This window comes from Leucoraja erinacea, chromosome 15, assembly GCF_028641065.1.
Source record: "Leucoraja erinacea ecotype New England chromosome 15, Leri_hhj_1, whole genome shotgun sequence".
NCBI lineage: Eukaryota > Metazoa > Chordata > Chondrichthyes > Rajiformes > Rajidae > Leucoraja > Leucoraja erinaceus.
Genome location: NC_073391.1, coordinates 30,193,816 through 30,217,837, shown reverse-complemented (window position 1 = coordinate 30,217,837; position 24,022 = coordinate 30,193,816). Strand labels below are relative to the sequence as shown.

The window sequence follows — 24,022 nt, the reverse complement described above, 5'->3', positions numbered from 1 at the left end:
AAGCATCTGAATTATTTAGCAAACCTTGCCCTCTTGGGGTAACTCAGCGGGTCAGGCAGCATCTCTGCAGAACATGGATAGGTGACATTTCAGGTTGGGACCCTTCTTTGCCTTCCTTAACCCAGTTCCTAATGTCTGAATGTGTAGAAGGGAACTGCAGATGCTGCTCTACACTGAAGATAGACACAAAGTGCTGGAGCAACTCAGCTGGTCAGGTCAGCATCCACGTTTTCGAAGTATTTTGCCTGCCCCGCTGAGTTACTCCAGCACGGTGTATCCGTTTGCTTGTGTATCTGTAGTGCTTTGTCTCTATCTAAAGAAACACCGAGTGTGGTTAGCACTAAAATATATTTTTGCCCTGTACTTCCTGTCTGAAGGGGCTGAAACATCACCTATCCACTTTCTCCAATGATCTTGCCTGACCTGCTGAGTTACTCCATCACTTTGTGTCCTTTTGTGTATTAACCAGCATCTGCAGTTCTTTGCTTCTGCCCAATGTCTGGTTAACACTAAGCGATCATTTTGCAGTGAAGCAACAGTGGAAGAGTTTAGAGAGAGAGGCAAAAGTCAAAAGAGAAAGGCTTGGATACTGTTTGTTTTTGAAGTATATTTTAATTCAGGTTATTTTTATTGTCATATACAGCAGTGTACAATGAAAGTCCTTGTTCACATGAAGCTCCAAGAGTAAACGACATCTATAGTGATGGTATATACAACAATAATACAATGACTAGTGCAAAACAGGAATTGGGCAAGATTGTAGTACAACCCAAATTATTATGCAAAATAATGGAATAACCAAATGAGATAGCCATCAGAGTGAGAATACATGCCAGGGTTTAATTTAGATACACAGCATGAAAACAGGCACGTTGGCCCACCTTAATCGGAAGCTTCAAGTTCTTAGAAATAAATATCACCACCAATTTATCCTGGACCAGCCACATCCTGATTACCAAGAAATCACACCAATGGCTCTACTTCCTGAGAAGGCTTAGGAAGCTCGACGTGTCCCCAACAACTATCACCGACTTCTGCTGATGCGCCGTAGATCGATTTTTATCGGGATGCATCACAGCATGGTTTGGGAACAGCCCCATCCAAGATCGCAAGAGGTTGCACAGAGCTGTGGATGCAGCCCAGACCATCACACAAACCAACCTCCCTTCCATTGACTCCATCTGCACTTCACGCTGTTGAGGCATGGCCACCAGCATAATCGGGTCTCTCTCTTGACCACTCTCCCATCAGGTAAGAGGTATGAAGATTGAAAACGCACACCTCCAGATTCAGGGACAGTTTCCTCCCAGCTGTTACCAGGGAACTGAACCATCCTCTGACCAGCTAGAATGAGGCCCTGACTTCCCATCTACCGCGGAGACTACAGATCGGATTTTAACTTGTACTCAATGTGATTGTGAACATTGCTCGTCTGAAATGGCCTCTGTAAATTATCCCTAGTGTGTAGGATAGAACTAGTGTATAGGTGATCGCTGGTCGGCACAGGCTGGGTGGGCCAAAGAGCCTGTTTCCATGCTGCATCTCTAAAAGTAAAAACCCCATTGACAGAACTGGGATGTCAAATGCGCTGCGCAGTTTGGCCCTGCAATGATCAGGTATTTTTTTGCATAAGGTTCAATGTGATGAGGAAAAGGTGGTGCAAAGGATATTGCAAGTAGTTTTTTGGCTGCCTGCCTCTGGAGATGATGAAGCAACCTTGAACATGCAATAAAAATGTCAACCACTAGCTCAGAGGTATTAAAGTATCATTGTGTTCCCATCACTCATCCCGAGGGCTGGCATATCTGGTGGTCACCATTCGTATCAGTGATTCTATTGTTCCTTTGAGAGATCTGTGCAGCAGATAAATTAGGATGATATGGTTTTATATTTGTTGGGTGCATCGTTCTTGAAATTGGATTGTACACGGAGATCGCAAATAATAATATAACTCGTTGCTGAACTTCATGTTTTTCACAGTCGGGACACTGCACTCTTTAATATGAACTGGGTTTTATCGGGTAGCCAATGGTTAAAAATCTAATAACCTGCAATATTAGAAGCATCAGAGAGCAGGGATGTAGGTGGTGGATGTGTTAGCTTAAGGTTTATTATTGTCATGTGTAGCGAGGTGCAGTGAAAGGCTTTTGTTTGCGTGCGATTCAGTCAAATCCAACAATGCTAGTATAAATATAATCAATATACATATAATCAAGACAAACACAAGTACAATAGGTAGAGTGAAGAGAAAGATAGCAGTGTAAAGAATATTGCTTCTCTACATTGTAGCTTAGTTTAGTTTAGAGATGCAGCGCGGAAACAGAAACAGCCTGTGCCGACCAGCGACCCCCGTGGTGAGAGTGCAAGTGAATCGCCACTTCACAAGGAACATGTGGGTCTACAGCAGATGGGCTTAGAAGGCAACCTCTACAGATGCACCATAGAAAGCATTTTATCGGGATGCATCACTGCATGGTTTTTGGGAACAGCTCCGTCCAAGACCATGAGAAATTGCCGAGAATTGTGGACGCAGCTCAGACCATCACGAGACCATCACGCAAACCAACCACCCTTCCATTAGCTCCATGTACACTTCACGCTGCCTCGGCAAGGCCACCAGCATAATCAAGGACCAGTCCCACCCCGGCCACTCCCTCTTCCGTCAAGAGGTAGAGAAGTGTGAAAACGTGCACCTCCAAATTCAGGGACAATTTCTTTCCAGCTGGTATCAGGCAACTGAGCCATCGTATCGACAACTAGACAACAGACCTGCGCTACTAACTACCTCATTGATCTATCCTTAATCAGACTTTTCTGGACTTTATCTTGCACTAAGTGCTATTCCCTATATCTATACACTGTGGGCACCTCAATTTGAATTGTGTATTGTCTTTCCGCTGACTTGTTAGCACGCAACAACAAGTTTTTAACTGTACCTCGGTCGGTGTACATGATAATAAACGAAACTAAATTAAACTAAACTAAATATCACCCCTCCCTCTGGTTTCAGGGGAAGATGCTGAGCCAAAGTGAACTAGTTACAGTCAAAATCTTTTTCCCAGGATGGAAAAATCAAATACTACAGGGGCATAGCTTTAAAGTGAGGGGCAATTTTTACACGAGATGAATGGGGCAAATGTTTTTTAATGTGCCTGGAACATGCTACAGATACATTGGTGGCATTTAAGAGACTTTTGGATATGCATATTGATACGCAGGGAATGGAGGGATCTGGGCCATGTATGGGTAAAGAAGTAATGGAAAGACACAAAATGCTGGAGTTACTCAACGGGTCAGGCAGCATCCTTGGGGAATATGGATAGGTGACATTTTTTGTCGGGATGTGGATAGGTGACCCAAAATGTCACTTATCCATGTTCCCCAGGGATGCTGCAAGCCCCGTCGAGTTACTCCAGCATTTTGTGTCTTTTCTTGATAAACCAGCACCTGCAGTTCCTTGTTTTTTAGATAAGTGATGGCCTTGGCGTCATGGCTGGCACCAACAGGGTGGGCCGAAGGGCCTGTTCCTCTGGTGTACTTTTCTATGTTCCATGTTCTGTGTAGATGGAAGAACGCAGCGTAGCATCACAGAGTGAGTGAGCCAATCCCTTTAGAATACCGAAAGAGGAGGGATTTGTCGAATGAGTGATGGCCCCTTTAAATAGCCTAGAACACTCTCATTTTTGTTTAATAGTTCTTAAATTAAGCAGGGATTTGCAAACCCACAGGTCCGCTGAAGGATATAAATAATGAGGTACCTCATTACTGGAATTTTAGCTTTGTTAGCAGAGTTAGTTTGATATGTTGCAGTGAAGTGTAATCTCTTCCATGAGAGAAACAAACTCTGCATTTTAATATAATTGTTATTTTATCCGCTGGACTTTATACCGGTGTTTGGAATTAGTGGAGCTTACACAATTCTACAGTGTGCGTTTCAAAAACAGGTAAATAATACTTTGGATGTTGCCTGCTGTTCCACAGCTTGTGCAGGAGGATAAAGGGTGATGACTGTTTGGATTTTGCCCAGTGTGCTCCAGTTTCCCGTTGACTCACGGCAGCATGAGAGAGTGGCGGGGTGGCGGGCCCCAGGTCCCTCGAGTTACCGAGCCCAGCGGGACCAGACGAAGGTCCAGATTGTATTGAGCAGCTCCATCCGAGACCGCAGGAAATTGCAGAGTGTAGTATACGCAGCCCAGACCATCACACAAACCAACCTCCCTTCCATTCCCTCCCATCTACACCTCATGCTGCCTCGGCAAGGCCACCAGCTTAATCAAGGACCAGTCGTACCCCGGACACTCCTTTTTTCTCTCCTCTCATCAGGCAAGAGGAACAAAAGTGTGAAAACGTACACATCCAGATTCAGGGACAGTTGTTATCAGGCAACACAACCATCCCATCACCAACTGCAGCAGGGTCCTAACCTGCCATCTATCTCATTGGAGACCCTTGGACTATCTTTAATCTGACTTTATTGGACTTCATCTTGCACTAGACGTGATTCTCTTTATCCTGTATCTGTACTCTGTGGACGGCTGTATCATGTATGGGTTTAGTTTAGTTTATTGCCACCTGTACAGAGGTACAGTGGGAAGCTTGTTACTGGGTGCTAATGGTGACACGTAACAAAAAGCTTTTCACTGTACCTCAGCACATATGACAATAAACTAAACTAAATATATTAGATGGAACTGCAGATGCTGGTATACACTGAAGATAGACTCAAAATGCTGGAGTAATTCAGCGAGTCAGGCAGCATCTCTGGAGAAAAGGAATAGGTAACGTAGACCAAATAGGAAGCTAAACAAAATATTGGTCTGAGTTAGTAATTTAGTCCGTCCCTGACTTACAGACGCCTGATTTATGGACACCCCTACATACAAGCAAGCTCCCATACCATAAAAATTCAAAGGTCTGCATATATTCAAAGAAGAGGAAGTACTGACACGTTTGAAAAATATAAAAGTGGATAAGTCTCCAGGTTATTCCCCAGGATATTCCCTAGGACATTGAGGGAAGTTAGTGTAGAAATAGCAGGGGCTATGACAGAAATATTTCAAATGTCATTTGAAACGGGAATAGTGCCGGAGGATTGGCGTACTGCGCATGTTGTTCCATTGTTTAAAAAGGGATCTAAGAGTAAACCTAGCAATTATAGACCTGTTAGTTTGACGTCAGTGGTGGGCAAATTAATGGAAAGGATGCTTAGAGATAATATATATAAGCATCTGGATAAACAGGGTCTGATTAGGAACAGTCAACATGGATTTGTGCCTGGAATGTCATGTTTGACTAATCTTCTTGAATTTTTTGAAGAGGTTACTCGGGAAATTGATGAGGGTAAAGCAGTGGATGTTGTATATGTGGATTTCAGTAAGGCCTTTGACAAGGTTCCTCATGGAAGGTTGGTTAAGAAGGTTCAATTGTTGGGTATTAATGGTGGAGTAGCAAGATGGATTCAACAGTGGCTGAATGGGAGATGCCAGAGAGTAATGGTGGATGATCCCCGTGACCCCGTGGATTTTCTCCGGGGGCTCCAGTCTCCTCCCACACGCAAATGACCAACAGGTTTGTAGGTTAATTGGCTTTGGTAAAAATTATTAGTTGTCCCTAGTGTGTGTAGGATAGTGTTAGTGTGCAGGGATTGCTGGTCAGCGTGGACTCATCTGTGGAACTCATTGCCAAGGAAGGCTGTGGAGGCCAAGTCGGCGGATATGTTTATGGCAGAGATAGAAATACTCAGGAGGCCGGGCAGCATCTGTGGGGAACTAACACTTCAGCACAAAGACCTGTCACCAGAACGATGAGAAAAGTGGAAATCAAACATGCCACATCAATGATCTGGATGATGATGTGGTAAATTGGATTAGTAAGTATGCAGATGATACTAAGATAGGTGGTGTTGTGGATAATGAAGTAGATTTTCAAAGTCTACAGAGAGATTTAGGCCATTTGGAAGAGTGGGCTGAAAGATGGCAGATGGAGTTTAATGCTGATAAGTGTGAGGTGCTGCATCTTGGCAGGACAAATCAAAATAGGACGTACATAGTAAATGGTAGTGAATAGAGGAATGCAGTTGAACAGAGGGATCTAGGAATAACTGTGCACAGTTCCCTGAAGGTGGAATCTCATGTAGATAGGGTGGTAAAGAAAGCTTTTGGTGTGCTGGCCTTTATAAATCAGAGCATTGAGTATAGAAGTTGGGATGTAATGTTAATGTACAAGGCATTGGTGAGGCCAATTCTGGAGTATGGTGTACAATTTTGGTTGCCTAATTATAGGAAGGATGTCAACAAAATAGAGAGAGTACAGAGGAGATTTACTAGAATGTTGCCTGGGTTTCAGCAACTAAGTTACAGAGAAAGGTTGAACAAGTTAGGTCTTTATTCTTTGGAGTGCAGAAGGTTAAGTGGGGACTTGATAGAGGTCTTTAAAATGATGAGAGGGATAGACAGAGTTGACGTGGATAATCTTTTCCCACTGAGAGTAGGGAAGATTCAAACGAGGACATGAGAATTAAGGGACAGAAGTTTAGGGGTAACATGAGGGGGGACCTCTTTACTCAGAGAGTGGTAGCTGTGTGGAATGAGCTTCCAGTGGAGGTGGTGGAGGCAGGTTCAATTTTATCATTTAAAAATAAATTGGATAGTTATATGGACGGGAAAGGAATGGAGGGTTATGGTCTGATTGCCGGTAGATGGGACTAGGGGAGAATAAGTGTTCGGCACGGACTAGAAGGGCCGAGATGGCCTGTTTCATCATTCCGGAGAACCATTCACAGGGAGAACATACAAACTGTACAAACAGCACCCGTTGTCAGGATCGAACCCGGGTCTCGGGCGCTGTAAGGCAGCAATGCCACTGCTGTGCCACTCTGTGCTTGCCCAGATACAGCCTGAACACTGCCTGAACACTTTGTGTTTTGCTCACCGTTCCCGTGGCTTGTGGCACCGCAGTGGCTTGTGACTCTGAGACGGTGATTGGCCTGTTTGTGATGCAAATATTGGCCTTGTGCAACTGTTAAATTTATCATTGATTAATAAATACAGAAGAAGCTGAATCAAAACATCAAGAGCTGTCACTGAGGAGGTTTGACTGGATGGTTGGAGTTGATGAGAGTACTTTTTATTCTTTAATGATTGGAGACGAGGAGAGTTTTTACTCCGATCATTAGTTTGGTGCCTGAGGCTACACAGAATAAGGGACAAAGCCATTCTAAAGCATTGGGGCAGATGAGTCCATGGGAAAACTGATCACTACTGACAACATCAGTCAGCTGTGAGGTTTCAGAAAATAAATTCCATGGGACTCCACACATAAGAGAGAGCACGTCAAGAGTCAGGAGGTTTAATCGTCAGCTGAATAATGAGATTCTTACTTGCAGCAACTTAACAGGCTTGTAAATGCAATCCACACAGATAACATGATTTGAATTATTGATCCTGACTACGGGTGCTGCATGTACGGAGTTTGGACGTTCTCCCTGTGACCGCGTGGGTTTTCTCCGGGTGCCCCGGTTTCCTCCCATGCTCCAAAGACGTGCAGGTTTGTAGGTTAATTGGCTTCTGTAAATTGTCCCTAGTATGTAGCATACGACCAGTGTATGAGTGATTGCTGTATCACTAAACTAAACTAAACTAAACACCGTAATACTGGTGCTAAAACCGAAATCCTTTGTACAACCAAAGAAGGTCCATGGAAGTTCATGGACTGTCAGGTCAGTTTGAAGTAGAGTCCCGACCTGAAATGTCACCTATCTATGTTCTCCAGAGATGCTGGCAGTCCCGCTGAGTTCCTCCAGCATTTTGTGTCTATCTTCGGTGTAAACCAGCATCTGCAGTTCCTTCGTGAATATGGGGAGGTGACATCTCTTATTATTAGCCTTGGTAGCTGGTTGAACTGATTGTTGACGTGCAAGTATTTAAATAACATTTACAGATGAAAACCAGCACTAAAATCTGTAAATCTAATGCCCCTGTCCCACTTAGGAAACCTGAACGGAAACCTCTGGAGACTTTGCGCCCCACCCAAGGTTTCCGTGCGGTTCCCGGAGGTTTTTGTCAGTCTCCCTACCTGCTTCCACTACCTGCAGCCTCCGGCAACCATCTGCAACCTCCGGGAACCGCACGGAAACCTTGGGTGGGCGCAAAGTGTCCAGAGGTTTCGTTCAGGTTTCCTAAGTGGGACGGGGGCATAACCCCCCATAGTTTCAAGCAAGGAACTACAGGTGCTGGTTTACTTAAAAGAACACAAAGTGCTGGAGTAACTGAGCGGGTCGTGTAGCATCTTTGGAGAATATGGATAGGTGATGTTTCGGTTGGGACCCTTCTTCAGACTGAAGGTAGGGTCCCGACTCAAAACATCATCCGTCTGTGTCCTCCAGAGATGCTGCCTGACCCACTGTGTTACTCTAGCACCTTGTATCCTTTTACTCCGTTAGCGGGGGACCACCTAATAGAGGAACTCCTGCCCTCAAAACCAAAAGTGAGAGAGAAAGGGAGGAAATAAAATCCTATCCAGTTCCCCTTCCCCCTCCCTTCCCCCTTCCGCGTGGAAACGTAAGCAAATTCTGCATTCACATCTGTGGCTTAGCTGTTGGTTTGTGAGTCATCTCAGAAACCACAGTGACCTGTGAGTGAGACTGTTTTGCCTCAATTGCAATAAAAATGCCTGAAATACACAGGAGGCCGGGCAGCATCTGTGGGGAACTAACTTCAGCACAAAGACCAGTCACCAGAACGATGAGAAAAGTGGAAATCAAACATGCTTTAGGTTGGTTTAGTTTAGTTTAAGAAGGAACTACAGATGCTGGAAAATCAAAGGAAGACTCAAATGCTGGAGAAACGCAGCGGGTGAGGCAGCTTAGTTTGTACCGAGGTCCAGTGAAAAGATTTTTTGGTTGCGTGCTATGCAGCATGGGGAAAGACGTTACATGATTACATCTGGCCGTCCGTCCGCAGTGTACACAAACAGGATAAAGGGATAACGTTTGATGCAAGATAAAGTCCAGTGAAGTCCAATTAAAGATAGTCCGGACTCACTGGACTTTGTCTTGCATGAAATGTTATTCCCTTTACCCTGTATCTGTACACTGTGGAGGGCCACAGTGTATTGTACAAGGCAGCTGTATTGTAATCATGTATAGTCTTTCTGCAGACTGGGTAGCACGCAACAAAGCCAAAGTTTGCAACTTTGCTCTAAGTTGGTGAAAGGGGGACACAAGGGACTGCAGATGCTGGAATCTTGAGTAAAATACCAAGTGCTGGAGTAACTCAATGGGTCAGGCAGCATTTGGGGACGGGACTCTTCTTCAGACCTGAAACATCACTCATCCTTTTCCTCCAGAGATGCTGCCTGACCCGCTGAGTTACTCCAACACTTTCTGTCTATCTTTGGTATTAACCAGCATCCGCAGTTCTTTATTTCTGCAAGTGATAGGTGGATACAGGTGAGGGGGAGTTGAGGGGGGGGGGGGGGGGGGGGGGGGGATTGGCAGATGGGTGGATAAAAGAGGCAAATAGTGTCAGATAAGGATAGATGAGGGTGGTGGTGGTGAAGGGAGTGAAAAGAGGAGTGGGATAATGGTAGAAATGAGTGCACTGCAGGGTGGGATGGGGTTGTCAGTCTGTTCTTTACTGAGCTGGGGAAATAGAAGGAAATGTTCACACACAGAGAAAGGAAGATTAATGCAGGAACTGCTATGTAAAACAGTGATTATGCTACACATCTAAAATAAGTAGCGAAATCCAGAGTAGGTCAAGCAAATCTGATGCTAACTCGAAGGATTGGTTATAACCATATAACAATTACAGCACGGAAACAGGCCATCTCGACCCTTCTAGTCCGTGCCGAAATCTGGTATACATGAATTTGTTGTTAAGGCCTGAGGGTTGTCACATTCCTGGTTCTGAAGGTGAAATGTTGTTCCTACAAAAGCCAACAGTATGGACATTAAATTTAGTTTAGTTTACAGATACAGTGTGGAAGCGGGCCCTTCGGCCCACCGAGTCCATGCCGACCAGCGATCACACGTTCACACTAGTTCAATGTCCTACACGCAAATGTGGGGCCCAAAACTGCTCACAATATTCCAAATGTGGCCTCACCAGCGCCTGATAAAGCCTTGGCCTTTTGACCAACAGACCCTGAGGTTGGGGCAGTGATAGAGTTTGATGTTGGAGAGTTCATAAGTGATAGGAACAGAATTAGGCCATTCCGTCCAAGTCTACTCAACCATTCAATCATGGCTGATCTATCTCTCCCTCCTCACCCCATTATCCTGCCTTCTCCCCATATCCTCTGACCCCCGTTTGAGATGGAGATTTCATGTCCCTTTGCTGCCCATTGTGTCATTAGTGTGGTGTCAGCGAACGTTCAGCTCGCCACACTGGTTACTCATCAAACACTTTACGTTTGGAACCAGGAGCAGCCTCCACGAGGACAGAGAGATAGACCTTTCATGAGGACAGAGAGATAGACCTTCAATCTTTACTCAGAGAGTGGTAGCTGTGTGGAATGAGCTTCCAGTGAAGGTGGTGGAGGCAGGTTCGTTTTTATCATTTAAAAATAAATTGGATAGTTATATGGACGGGAAGGGAATGGAGGGTTATGGTCTGAGCGCAGGTATATGGGACTAGGGGAGAATACGTGTTCGGCACGGACTAGAAGGGTCGAGATGGCCTGTTTCCGTGCTGTAATTGTTATATGGTTATATGTTATATTATATGGTTATTTAGGATTCGTGATCACGGTCGGTGAGCGTGTTCTCTGTGCGGGAGGACACCACCTCACAACTGTATGTCTTTCAATCTGCTGCCAGGCAGTGCAGGGGAAGACCTTTGCAAGACTATAGACTTTAGAGATACAGTGTGGAAATAGGCCCTTCAGCCCACCGTCCGCCCCGACCAGCAATCACCCCATACCCTAACACTATCCTACACACTAGGGACAATTTACTGAAGCCAATTAACCTACAAACCCGCAAGTTGCAAGTTGCAAGGGACATTTTACAATTTTCACCAAAGTCAATTAACCTACAAACGTGTTCATCTTTGGAGTGAGGGAGGAAAGCTGAGCACCCGGAGAAAACCCACACGGTTTCAGGGAGAATGTACAAACTCCATACAGACAGTTATAGAACCGTGTGGGTTTTCTCCGGGTGCTCAGGTTTCCTCCCACACTCCAAAGACCCAACTTTCACATCCACTTCCTACACATTCGGGGCAATTTACAGAAGCTGATGAACCTACAAACCTGCATGGCTTTGGAAAGTGGGAGCACCCGGAGAAAACCGAAGCGGTCGCGTGGAGAGCGTACAAACTCCGTACAGATGGCCCCCGTAGTCAGGACTGAACCCGGGTCTCTGGCCCAGTGAGGCAGCAACTGCATTGCTGCTCCACCGTGTCGCTCAAGAAGCTTTTCTTTAAATTTGAATAATCTGTTGCCCCAATGGACTGTTATTTATCCAGCAAAATATACGTGGATAACTGATTCATAAATACACATCACATTTCACACTTCCACTGCTCAATGTCGTCTAATCCGTCCCAGTCATGGCCGTAAGGAAGTGTTTTAGGAATGACATGACATTGCCGTGTTCCTCACGATTCATACTGTGGTCATTGCCTGCAGAATGTGAATCATTAAAAGCAGCCTCTCATTTGTAAAACTGTCAGCTCAGCTGCTGTGGTTACTTCTCCAAATGCTCCAGTAACTTGGTTAATGGAAGTTATCGAGCCGAGGGTTTCAGCGGCTGCAGTTGAATTATTTTCTGTTCCAAAGAGGCAGTGCTAATTCCTGACACTCTGAGATGTCTTGATACTCTGGAGAACATGGATGGTGGAGGGGGGTGGGAAGGAAGGAAGGAAGGAAAAACAAAGGAAGATGGATACAAAGTGCTGCTGTAACACAGCGGGTCAGGCAGCATCTCTGGAGAAACGGAGTAGGTGACGATTCGGATCGAGACCCTTCTTCAGACTGAAGTGCTTACGCCAGCACTTTGTGTCTATCAAGGTTTGTTGGAGTTCATGTTAGCAGTTCTCTCCTCCCCTTGGACTGCTCCTGCCTGTAAGTAAGCATGCAGGTACAGCAGGCAGTGAAGAAATGAATGGCATGTTGGCCTTCATAACAAGAGTAGTTGGAGGATTCTATGTTCATGCCGTTGGGTTGTGTGCTATCCAAGCGGAATCTGAGGTGCTGTTCCTCCAGTTTGCGTGTGGCCTCATTGTGGCATTAGAGGAGGCCGAGGACAGAGAGGTCAGTGTGGGAATGGCAAGGGAGATGAAATATTTAGTAACCAGAATATTCAGCAGGTTTTGGTGTATGTAGCGAGGGTAAGTCTTTGGCAAAACAGTCGCCGAGTCTATGGTTGGTCTCACCGACAGTCAGTTCAGTTTATTCAGTTTAGTTTATTGTCACGTGTACCGAGGTGCAGTGAAAAGCTTTTTGTTGCGTGCTAAGCAGTCAGCAGAAAGACAATACATGATTACAGTCAATCCATTTATAGTGTATAGATACATGGTAAGGGAAGAACGTTTGCAGTATAGGCCATATACAATAGACAATAGGTGCAGGAGTAGGCCATTTGTCACTTCAGGCTAGCACCACCAATCCCATTGATCATGGCGGCTCATCCACAATCAGTACCCCGTTCCTACCTTCTCCCATATCCTTTGACTACTATCTTTAAGAGCTCTATCTAATTCTCTTGAAAGCACCCAGAGAATCGGTCTCCACTGCCTTCTGAGGCAGAGAATTCCACAGATTCACAACTCTCTGGTTGAAAAAATATTTCCTCATCTCCGTTCAAAATGGCCTACCCCCTATTCTTAAACTGTGGCACTCCCCCAACATCGGGGACATGTTCCCTGCCTCCAGCGTGTCCAATTCCTTAATAGTCTTATATGTTTCAATAAGATAACCTAGTCGCTCCATTCTTTCAACATATGACAGTCCCGCCATCGCGGGAATTAACCTTGTGAACCTACGCTGCACTCCCTCAATAGCAAGAATGTCCTTCCTCGAATTTGGAGACCAAAACTGCACACAATACTCCAGGTGTGGTCTCACTAGGGCCCTGTACAACTGCAGGGACCTCTTTGCTCCTGTACTCAACTCCTCTTGTTATCAAGGCCAACATGCCATTCATTTCGTCACTGCTTGCTGCACCTGCATGCTTACTTACAGGCAGGAGCAGCAGTCCCAGTGGAGAGAACTGCTAACATGACCTATTGCTATCCCCAATAGTACTATTTACCCCAGTGGAGCTCGGTCCATGTTTCTGAGGCAGGTTCCTGTAATGTTTAAGCTCTGGACCATTCTGTAATCGTGCGTGTTCACCATCTGTGAGCGGTTTTCTGCTGTTTTTTGATGCGAGCTGTCAAAAATAAAGGCAGAAACTTGTGGAAATAATCAGCAGCGTCTGGCCATGGAGAAACAGCTAATGTTTCGCCGGAATTTGGGGTGGATTAAGGTGAAAAAGAGGGGGATGGTGGGAGGGAGTGTTGGGACTGAGAGAACAAAAGAGATGATACAATAGGTTGGCTTAGTGAGTGCTGAGGTGGATGCTGAGATGTTGCGAAGTGGTCTGGAGAGGTTAATCGAATAGACAAGTGGAGTATGAAGTTGGACAATGTGAGGTTATCTATCTTTGACAGAAGAATGAAAAAGCATGCCATTATTTAGGCTTTACTTTAGACATTACAAATATAGCGTGGAAGCAGGACCTTCGGCGTACCGAGTCCGCTCCAACCAGCGACCCCTGTACACTAGCACTATCTTACACTAGCGACAATTTACAATGTTTTACTGAAGCCAATTAACCTACAAACCTGTATGCTTTTGGAGTCATAAGGTCATAAGTCATAAGGTCATAAGAGTGGGAGGAAACCAGAGCACCAGGAGAAAACCCACGTGGTCACTCTAAACTAAACTAAAGACACCCGACTTGAAACGCCATCTGTCCATTCCCTCCACAGATGCTGCCTGACCCGCTGACTTCCTCCAGCAGTTGGTGTTTTAGACTTTAGAGATACGGCGCAGAATCTGCACCAACCAGCGATCATGTACACTAATATTGTCCTACACACTAGGGACAATTTACAGAAGCTAACTAGTTTAGTTTAGTTTATTGTCACATGTACCGAGATACAGTGAAAAGCTTTTGTCGTGCAGTTGGGGTGTAATTAACCTCCAAACCTGCACGTCTTTGGGATAGGAGGAAATCGGAGCACACGGCGAAAAACCCACATGGTCACAGGGTGAACGTACAAACTCCGTACAGACAACACACCCATAGTCGGGATCGAACCTGGGTCTCTGGCGCTGTAAGTCGGCAACTCGACCGCTGTACCACTGAGCTTGGGCTAGGGAGACTCTTCCCCACTGATGATATTTTACAGCTTGCTCAAAGTTTTCCAATTTGCACACTTCATAGAACACAAAGTGCTGGAGTAACTCCAGGAGGCTGACACCAATTCTGGAGGACTAGCCTTTTGCCTTTGTCCACCCATCTGCCCATCAACCCCCCCCCCCCCCCCCCCCCCCCCCCCCCCCCTCCCCCCCCCCCCACCTCACCTGTATCCACCTAGCACTGGTATAGGAAGGAACTGCAGCTGCTGGTTTAAACTGACGATAGACACAAAAAGCTGGAGTAACCCAGCAGGTCCGGCAGCATTTCTGGCGAGAAGGAATGGGGACGTTTCAGGTCGAGACCTTTCTTCAGTCTGAAAAAAGGTTTTGACCCGAAACATCACCTATTCCTCCTCTCCAGAGATGCTGCTTGTCCCGCTGAGTTACTCCAGCTTTTTATGTCTGTCCACCTAACACTTGCTACTTGCCATCTCTCATCCAGCTTTCTCCACGCCACCTTTTCCAATCAGTCCCTGATCTGAAGCGTCACCTATCCATGTCCTCCAGAGATGGTGCTGGACCTGCTGAGTTACTCCAGCATGTTGTGTTCCACGTCAGATTGCAGCATCTGTAGTTCCTCGTGCCTAGCTTCCACCCTTCTCTGTGTTTGTGTGACTAGTGCCTGAGTGTGTTTGTAGCTGCGGAGTCAATTGCTATCGGTTGTTCATCTAGTCTATTCAGAGTGGTCATCAGAGTCGATTATTTCTCTCGTGTAGGTGTGATGACACAAATGCACATACTTCAAACACCTGGAAACATTTCAAGAGCTGTTCTGCATTACCAAGTCAATGGTTTTGAACGATAAATTAGCCTGTGGTATGTGTACAACTCCAAGTCGATTTATGAGCTGGCTTATCTTGGCTCAGATACAGAGTGCGATGTTTAGTTCCACAGTTCTCAAAGTTGCCTCATCGCTGTGACTTAATACGTAATTGCCTCCCTCTGTCAGCCCTGGTTCTGGGGGAAAGGACGTGTTGCCTCTGAATCAGAGGGTCACTGGCTCAAGTCCTGGTTATTACTGGGCAGCTGTCAGCCTTTGAAGTGAACCTCCGAACCCAGGAACCAACTGAATCATTTATTCATTGCACAAGACATTGGTGAGGCCGCTTTTGGAGTATTGCGTTCAGTTTTGATCGCCCTGCTGTAGGAGGAGCATCACTAAGCTAGAGACAGTGCAGAGAGGATTTACGAGGATGTTGCCAGGGCATCATTTTAGAGGTACCGTGGTGAAACAGGCCCTTCAGCCCACCGAGTCCTCGCCGTACACTAGAACTATCCCACACATGAGGGACAATTTACAATGTTTTACTGAAGCCAATTAACCTGCAAACCTGTACATCTTTGGAATGTGGGAGGAAACCAGAGCACCCGGAGAAAGCCCTTGCGGTCACAGGTTTCCATCCTGACAACGGGTGCTGTCTGTACAGAGTTTGTACGTTCTCCCCGTGACTGTGGGTTTTCTCCAGGTGCTCCGGTTTCCTCCCACACTCCAAAGACGTGTACGTTTGTGGCATCTGTAAATTGCCCCCAATGTGTAGGGTTGAGCTCATGTATGGGGTGGTGGTGGGCCGGCACGGACTTGGTGGGCCGATGGGCCTGTTTCCAGGCTGTATCTCTTAAAAGAAACCTGTAACGTCCATTGTTATGCCTTCTCCTGATACACGGAGTGAAAATGAATCTCAGAAAAATATTTTCTGTTTCTTATAGATTTACGTGATTATACACAATTCAGGCAAACCGTGTCGAACTCCACCACATTCTGGCTTGAGGAGCAGCAGAAGGTCCTTTACGTTGGAGCAAGAAATGCCATTTTTGCCCTGAATACAAACAACATCAATGACCAGTCCATGAAAATGGTAAGGACAAGAACCTCGGGATCATAAAGGGCGGCACAGTGGCGCAGCGGTAGAGTTGCCGCCTTACAGCGCCAGAGACCCGGGCTCGATCCTGACTATAGGTGTTGTCTGTACGGAGTTTGCACGTTCTCCCCGTGACTGCATGGGTTTTCCCCAGGAGCTCCGGTTTTCTCCCACGCTCCAAAGACGTGCAGATTTGTAGGTTAATTGGCTTTGGTAAAATTGTCCCATGTGTGTTGCGTTGGATAGTGTTAGTGTGTGTGGATCGATGGTCAGCATGGACTCGGGGGCCGAAGGGCCTGTTTCCGCGTTGTATCTCTGAACAAAATTAAACGCAGTGGGTCAGGCATCATCCCTGGAGAACATGGATAGGTGATGTTTCAGAGTTTCCAGAGGAGGTAGTTGAGGCAGATACTATAACAACACACCATCGGACAGGCGCATGGGTAGGAAAGGTTTAGAGGGATATGGGCCAAATACAGGCAGGTGGGACTAGCAATTTCTTCCCACCTATTAGCAGACAACTAAACCATAGTTTCACCAACTAGAGAACCGCCCTGTCCGACCATCTTGTGGCATCTTTGGCTTATCTTCAATCAGACTTGATCTTGCACTAAACATTATTTCCTTTGTCCTGTATCTGTACACTGCTCGATTGTAATCATGTTCAGTCTATTTGCTGACTGGATGGCGGGCCACAAAACAGCTTTTCATTGTACCTCAGTACACGTGACAATAATAAGCTAGACTAAACTGCACTGATGCTCTAATGCATTTCATTGTTATTTTGTTAACAGATACGATGGGAAGCTGTACCCGCAAAAACAAAGGATTGTCTAAATAAGCACGGGCAGGGATTTGAGGTAAGGGACATGGATTAGACCAGGCGAACATATGTGAAACATTCCTCCCACGGCCCGGTCAAACTTCACCCCTGTCACACGCTGACCTACGTTTTCTGTGGCTCTGACATTGCCTCAGATTTAAGGGTCTTGACTTTGTTCCCAAACGTCACCCTTCCTCTCTTGGTGAGCCGTGACATCCCCTCCATCCTTCCAAGATTTCCAGACTTGGAAACAAAAGCTTGAAAGCGTGCACCACCAGATTCAGGAAAGGCTGCTTCCCCTCTGTTATCAGACGTCTGAACGGCCCTTCCATAAAACTAGGGTGCAGTCCTGAGATTCCAACCTACCGCACTGCGGACATTGGACTTTTTCTCTGGCCTGTTTCCATGCTGCATCTCTAAACTAAACTAAACTAAACTATAATCTCTCATGCATTCCCAATTTTAATTTCTCTGCACGTGCCGGACTTAACAAAGGCTGTGGACATTTTCAGCAGGAGGCAATTCATCCGCTTGGAATTATTTCCTGTATATTCATTTCTCAGCCCTTATGGTGCTCCTCAAAACCTAGTGTTTCGATAAACATAGAAACATAGAAAATAGGTGCAGGAGTAGGCCATTCAGCCCTTCGGACAAAGGTCTTGTTCTCTCTCCGTGACCTGTTGTGGGCTTTCTCCGGGAGCTCCAATTTCCTTCCACACTCCCAAGACGTACAGGTTTGTATGTTAATTGGACGATAAAATTGTAAAAATTATACTTAGTGTGCAGGTTAGTGTTAGTGTGCGGGGATCGCTGGTTGCTGTAGACTCGGTGGGCCGAAGGGCCTGTTTCCGCGCTGTATCTCTAAACTAAACTAAACTAAACTAAACCCATCCTAATATCAACTCATGCAATGGCTGTTCCATTTTGTTTCATCATTTAGTGATGCCCTGCCACATCAAAGGCAATGCATAAATGCAAGTTATTATTGATGGAGAGTTAAGTCCCGACCTGCTCTTAACATGGAAACATAGAAAGATAGAAAATAGGTGCAGGAGTAGGCCATACGCCCCTTTGAGCCAGCACCGCCATTCAATATGATCATGGCTGATCATCCAAAATCAGTACCCCGTTCCTGCTTTTTCCCTATATCCCTTGATTCCTTCAGCCCTAAGAGCTAAATCGAACTCTCTCTTGAAACACACCTGCCTTGTGCTCTTTGTAGAACTGTCACAACTATATCCGTTTCCTGAGAAGATTCAACGGGACACATTTGTATGCCTGTGGAACGTATGCCTTCCTTCCTCATTGTGCCTACGTTGTAAGTATTTCTTCCAGCATTGTTAGACACTGATCTCCTTCACCGAGCATCATCTCCACTTGTTCTTATTGCTTTGACCTTATTTTTCTCCCCATCTCTGACCCCTGTAGGATATTAAGCGCTTCACTCTCTCAGCTCCCTTTGAGGGGAAAGACAGTTGCCCTTATGATCCCACGGTTGGATACACTGGTGTTGTCGCTGGTAGGTACTAAATCCTGAGCATGTTTTTGTATTAAGTCTGAACTAACTGATACCATCTTTTGATTGCGGCCCAGTGTGCAGGAAACAAGTATTTAAAATTCACACAGTGTCTGACCTCAACAAAGGATTGTAAAATCACTTTTACCCTACACTTGTTACCCTACACTTGAGATTAGATAGCTACTGTGTTCCCATTGTGCCTGTGAAGAAGATGCAAATTAGAAATAAGAGTATGGGGAAGTGTACAAAATGCTGGAGTAACACAGCGGGTCAGATGGCATCCCAGGAGAATGATAGACACCTAGTGCTGGACTAACTCAGCGGGTCAGGCAACATCTCCAGAAACAAAAAAAAATAGGTGACGTTTCGGGTCGGGACCTTTCAGTCTAGTATATTTCTATGGCATATCTGAAGAACATGTGTGGATGATGTTTCCTGTCAGGACCCCTGAAGACCCTTGCCTCGAAACGGGCACCCATCCATGTTGTCCAGGGATGCTGCCTGACCCACTGAGTTTTACTCCAGCACTTTGTGTCTTTCCTTGGATAAAACCAGCACCTGCAGTTCCTTGTTTCTACACGACAGTGCAGGGTTTGATGGCATATTTTCTCTTACCGTACAGTCTGTGTCTCTGTAGAATCATTCTACATATGCCATTGTTGCTTGAAACTTTCATATCTTGCTGTTTGTAGGATGTTTGAGCAGTCGTTCTCCTAGATCTATAGTCAACTTACCAGGACTAACTTCAACCTCTGTGGATTCCTACTCATGGGGACGTGTCTTTTTATTGATTCCTTTTTAAGTTGGGGTTGTCGTTGGCATTACTAGTGTAAAGGGACATTGGGCCATGGTAGACAATGGGTTAATGTGGACAGTGGGTTAAGACAGATAAGCCCATTGTCCATCCCTAATGGCCCAGGGGAAGATGGTAGCAAGCTACCCTCTTGAACTGCTGTAGTCCGCCTTGTTAAGATGCTCCTCCTGTGATCCTGGACGAGGAGTTCCAGGACTTAGAGCAGTGAAGATGAAGGACCGATCATATATTTCTAACATAGGATGGAGTTATAGTCATAGTCACTCAGCGTGGAAACAGGCCCTTCTGCCCAGCTTGCCCACGCCGTCCAACATGTCCCATCTACACTAGTACCACGTGTCTGCGTTTGGCTCTTGACCCTCCAAACCTGTCCTATCCGTGTAACTGGCCAAATGGTGAGGAAAACATGAATGCTGTAGGAAAGATGTTGTTTGCTATAGAAAGATGGTGTCAAGCTTTATGGGCCGAATGGCCTATTTCTGCTCCTATAACTTATGAATGTAGTCAAATATTGTTAACTCAAATTTCTACAATCTGCTTTCTCACAGACAATAAAATCTACACTGCCACACTCTATGGGTTTCAAGGTAGACAGGCTGACATAAAAAAGAGATTTGATGGACGCTTGCTCAAGCTGGACGATTCTGTTATCTGGAAGGGTAAGGAGAATAACACGGTCACTCAGTGTCACTCTCGTCTGTGGCGATAACTGTCCCCGAATGAACTAAAGAGCACGGCGGCATGGTGGCGGCATAGAGGTAGAGTTGCTGCCTTACAGCACCTGGGACCCGGGATGAATCGTGACATGTGTGCTGTACGCACAGAGTTGGTACGATTCTCCCTGTGATCGTGTGGGTTTTCACAGGGTGCTCCGGTTTCCTCCCACACAAAGATGTGCGGGTTTGTAGGTTAATTGGTCTCTATGAATCGTAAATTGTCCCTCCTGTGTAAGATAGTGCCAGTGCACGGCGTGATGGCTGGTTGGCACGGACTCGGTGGGCCGAAGGCCCTGTTTTTGCTCTGTCTCTCTAAAGTCGAAAGGCCAAGTAGCATCTGTGGAGAGAGTCTGTGGAGAAACAGTCAGTGCTTCAGGTAATGACCATTCAACAGAGTGGATTCTCCCTCCAAGGAGCTACAAGACCTGCAGATGCTGGAATATTAAGTAAAAAAAGTGCTGGAGAAACCCAGTGGGTCAGGGAGCATCTGTGAAAGGAAGTGGGCAGATGACATTTTGTATCCAAGACTCTCATCAGAATCCAACGGCACAGAAACAGGCCTTTGACCCACTGAGTCCATCGTGACCACCTAGAGCAGGAGTCGGCAACCTTGTTCTGCATAGGGGCCAGGACCCATGTCTGTGAGCGGACGCGGGCCACATCTATCGCCACAGTGTGACACTTGATGTTGTTTTTCGCATTCGTTTTCACGTGTTTTTCAATTAGTTGTCTGCAGATCCCAGTTCCCTCACCTGCCCCAGGACTGGCTGTAGCCCCCAGGTGGCCTGCATGCCCTGGGACTGGCTGTAGCCCCCAGGTGGCCTGCGTGCCCCGGGACTGGCTGTAGCCCCCAGGTGTCCTGCGTGCCCCTGGACTGGCTGTAGCCCCCAGGTAGCGAAAACAAATTGAAAAAGAAACCACCCGCGGGCCGGATGATTTTGGGTTGCGGGCCAGATCCGGCGCGTGGGCCGTAGGTTGCCGACCCTTGACCTAGAGGGTCTAGGACCAGAGGGCACAGCCTCAGAATAAAAGAACGTACCTTTAAAATGAGATGAGGAGGAATTTCTTTAGTCAGAAGGTGGTGAATCTGGGAATTCATTGCCACAAATGACCGTGGAGGACGCTATTGGGTATTTAAAAGAGGAGATTGATAGGTTCATGACTAGTAAAGCTGTCAAAGGTTAAGGGGAGAAGGCAGGAAAATGGGGCTGAGAGGGAAAGGTAGATCAGCCGTGATTGAATGACGGAGTAGACTCAATAGGCCGAATGGCTTAATTCTGCTTCTCTATGTCTTTTGGTTTAGTTTAGAAATACGGCGCAGAAATAGGACCTTCGGCCCACCGAGCCCACACCGGCCAGCAATCCCCGCACAATAATTCGATCCTACACATTAGGGAAGATTTACAATCTTTACTGGAGCCAATTAATCTACAAACCTGTATGTCTTTGGTATGTGGGAGGTAACCGGATCACCCGGGGAAAACCAACGCGGTCACGGGGTGAACGTGCAAACTCTGTACAGACAGCACCCGTAGTCAGGATCGTACCCGGGTCTCTGGCGCTGTAAGGCATAGGTGGGCCGAAAGGACTGCTTCCAAGCTGCATAGCTCTGTGTCTCTATAAATTGCCCACCTGTAAATCGTGGTGTAGGTGGGCTGTAAAATGGGAGGGAGAGAGTTGAAGGGAATGTCTAACGTTTCCGAAGGATGGAAATGGGATACCGGAAAGGAACAGTGGGATTAGATAGGATCTTGAATGAGGAAGGAGATGTCGCTGCTGTTCCACATCCCACGCTGCATGAACCAGAATTTATATTGCTGTTACCTTTGTGCTGTAGCTCAGTTAGCAACTCGGAAGGGTCCAGACCTGAAGTGGCATCTATCCACGTTCTCCAGCGATGCTGCCTGACCCGTCGTGTTACTCCAGCATTCTGGATCCTTTATTCTCCATTAGAGGGGAGACAACCTAGTAGAGGAACTCTTGGCCTCAAAACCAAAAAGGGAGAGAGAAAGGGGGGGAAATAAAATCCTCTCCCGTTCCCCCCTCTCCCTACCTTCCCCCTTTCCCCCTAAACGGTAGCAAATTCTGCATTCAGCTGTTGGTTAGTGAGTCATCTCAGGACCTTCCCTTCGCAACTCATGATTCCATTCACCGCTCTTTCACTCTTTCAGCACCAAACTTTGTTCACTCGATGTTGTTGAGGGAGAGCGTCCGAAGTTCCGTGGGCGACGATGACAAGATTTACGTATTCTTCACGGAGAAGCTGGGGGATGAGAATGCATTTAACGGAGAGCCACTGGTGAGCCTGGTGGCCCGTGTCTGCAAGGTGAGAGGGCATGTCTCACGCACTATACACAATCAATGGTAACACCCTCAGCAGCGTTGATGTACACAGTGATCTGTGGTCCATGACTCCCTGAACGTGGAAACAGATGTAGGAACATCAAGGGAGGCACAGTGGTGCAGTGGTAGACATGCTGCCTGACAGCACCAGAGACCCGGGTTCGATCCTACGGGCGCAGTCTGTACTGAGTTTGTACGTTCTCCCTGTGACCGCGTGGGTTTTCTCTGGGTACTCCAGTCATAACAATCAGACTGATTGTCAGTGGATTGGCCTATGTACGATGCACTGATGACCTTACATAAGGTCATTGGCGTTAATGTTGCTTCACCTTCCAGGAACGCTGCTTGACATAGTGAACATTTCCAGCACTCTCTGGTTTTATTGCAGGTTTTCCAGCAACTGAGGTGTTTTACTTTAGTTAAGCTATTGCCATTGGTGTTAGTGTGTTAAACGCACACCTCCAGATTCAGTTTACTCCCAGCTGTTCTCAGGCAACTGAACCAAATCAGACTGATTGTTTGGGGGGGGGGGGGGGGGGGGGGGGGAGTGGGGGAGGTATGAGGTTTTGTGCTAACAGTTAAGAGTTGGTCTTCGCACCATCTTTTTGCACAGACAGTGTGAACCGAAGGGCCTGTTCTTGTGCTGTACTGTTCTATGTTATATATATTATACTTGCCCTCATTAGTTGGGGCACTGAGTATAAGAGCCAGGAAGACATGATGCAGCTTCACAGGACTTTGGTTAGGCTGCATTTGGAGTCTTGTGTGCAGTTTTGGTCACCCCAATACAGGAAGGATATGGAGGCTTTGTGCCAGCTGTTTGGTTTTCTGTATTGCTTCATTAAGAGAACACAATACTGATGATATGACACGTGCATTTAAATAACTGCATGAAATATTAGGCATTAAAGCCTCTTATGTTTCTGTTGCATGAATATGCACAATGCTTCGAAGGAAATATTGAAAGAATTGGCCTCTGTTCAATGCACAGATTACCTTACATTAGGTCATTGACCTTAATTTTGTTTCACCTTCCATGGATGCAGCTTGACCTTGTGAATATTACCAGCATTCTTTGGTTTTATTGCAGGTTTTCCAGCATCTGTGGAATTTAAACTGCTGAGATAAACTGTTGCCAATGGTGTTATTACACAAAACGCACACCTCCAGACCCAGAGACAGTTTCTTTCTAGCTGTGATCAAGCAAGTGAACTATCCACTCACCAACTAGAGAGCGGTCCTGGGCTACCATCTACCTAATTGGAGACCCTCAAACTATCTTTAATTGGACTTAATCTTGCACAAAACCTTCTTCCCTTTATACCGTATCTGTACACTGTGGAAGTCTCGATTGAAATCGTGTACAGTCTTTCCTCTGACTGGTTAACGCACAGCATAAAACTTTTCACTGCACCTCGGTACAAGTAAAAATAAACTAAACGACACTAAATATTACATCAAGATGTTTATGCAGTTTTCAACCCACCATATAACAATTACAGCACGTAAACAGGCCATCTCGACCCTTCTAGTCCGTGC

At 46.2% G+C, this 24,022-nt stretch overlaps 1 protein-coding gene across 4 annotated transcripts in view; it reads left to right on the top strand.

The window, feature by feature from the left end:
* sema4gb (sema domain, immunoglobulin domain (Ig), transmembrane domain (TM) and short cytoplasmic domain, (semaphorin) 4Gb) overlaps positions 1-24,022 on the top strand; it is a 113,737-nt gene that overhangs the window by 31,865 nt on the left and 57,850 nt on the right. For all 4 annotated transcript variants that reach the window (XR_008724684.1, XM_055646998.1, XM_055646996.1 and 1 more), the window contains exons 3-8: positions 16,117-16,265; positions 17,063-17,128; positions 18,314-18,409; positions 18,520-18,610; positions 19,973-20,083; positions 22,312-22,466. Coding sequence is in view for 3 of the 4 variants with exons in the window: in XM_055646998.1 (XP_055502973.1) it covers positions 16,117-16,265; positions 17,063-17,128; positions 18,314-18,409; positions 18,520-18,610; positions 19,973-20,083; positions 22,312-22,466 (668 nt within the window). In the remaining variant the exon portion in view is untranslated. The remainder of the gene's footprint in view (positions 1-16,116; positions 16,266-17,062; positions 17,129-18,313; positions 18,410-18,519; positions 18,611-19,972; positions 20,084-22,311; positions 22,467-24,022) is intronic.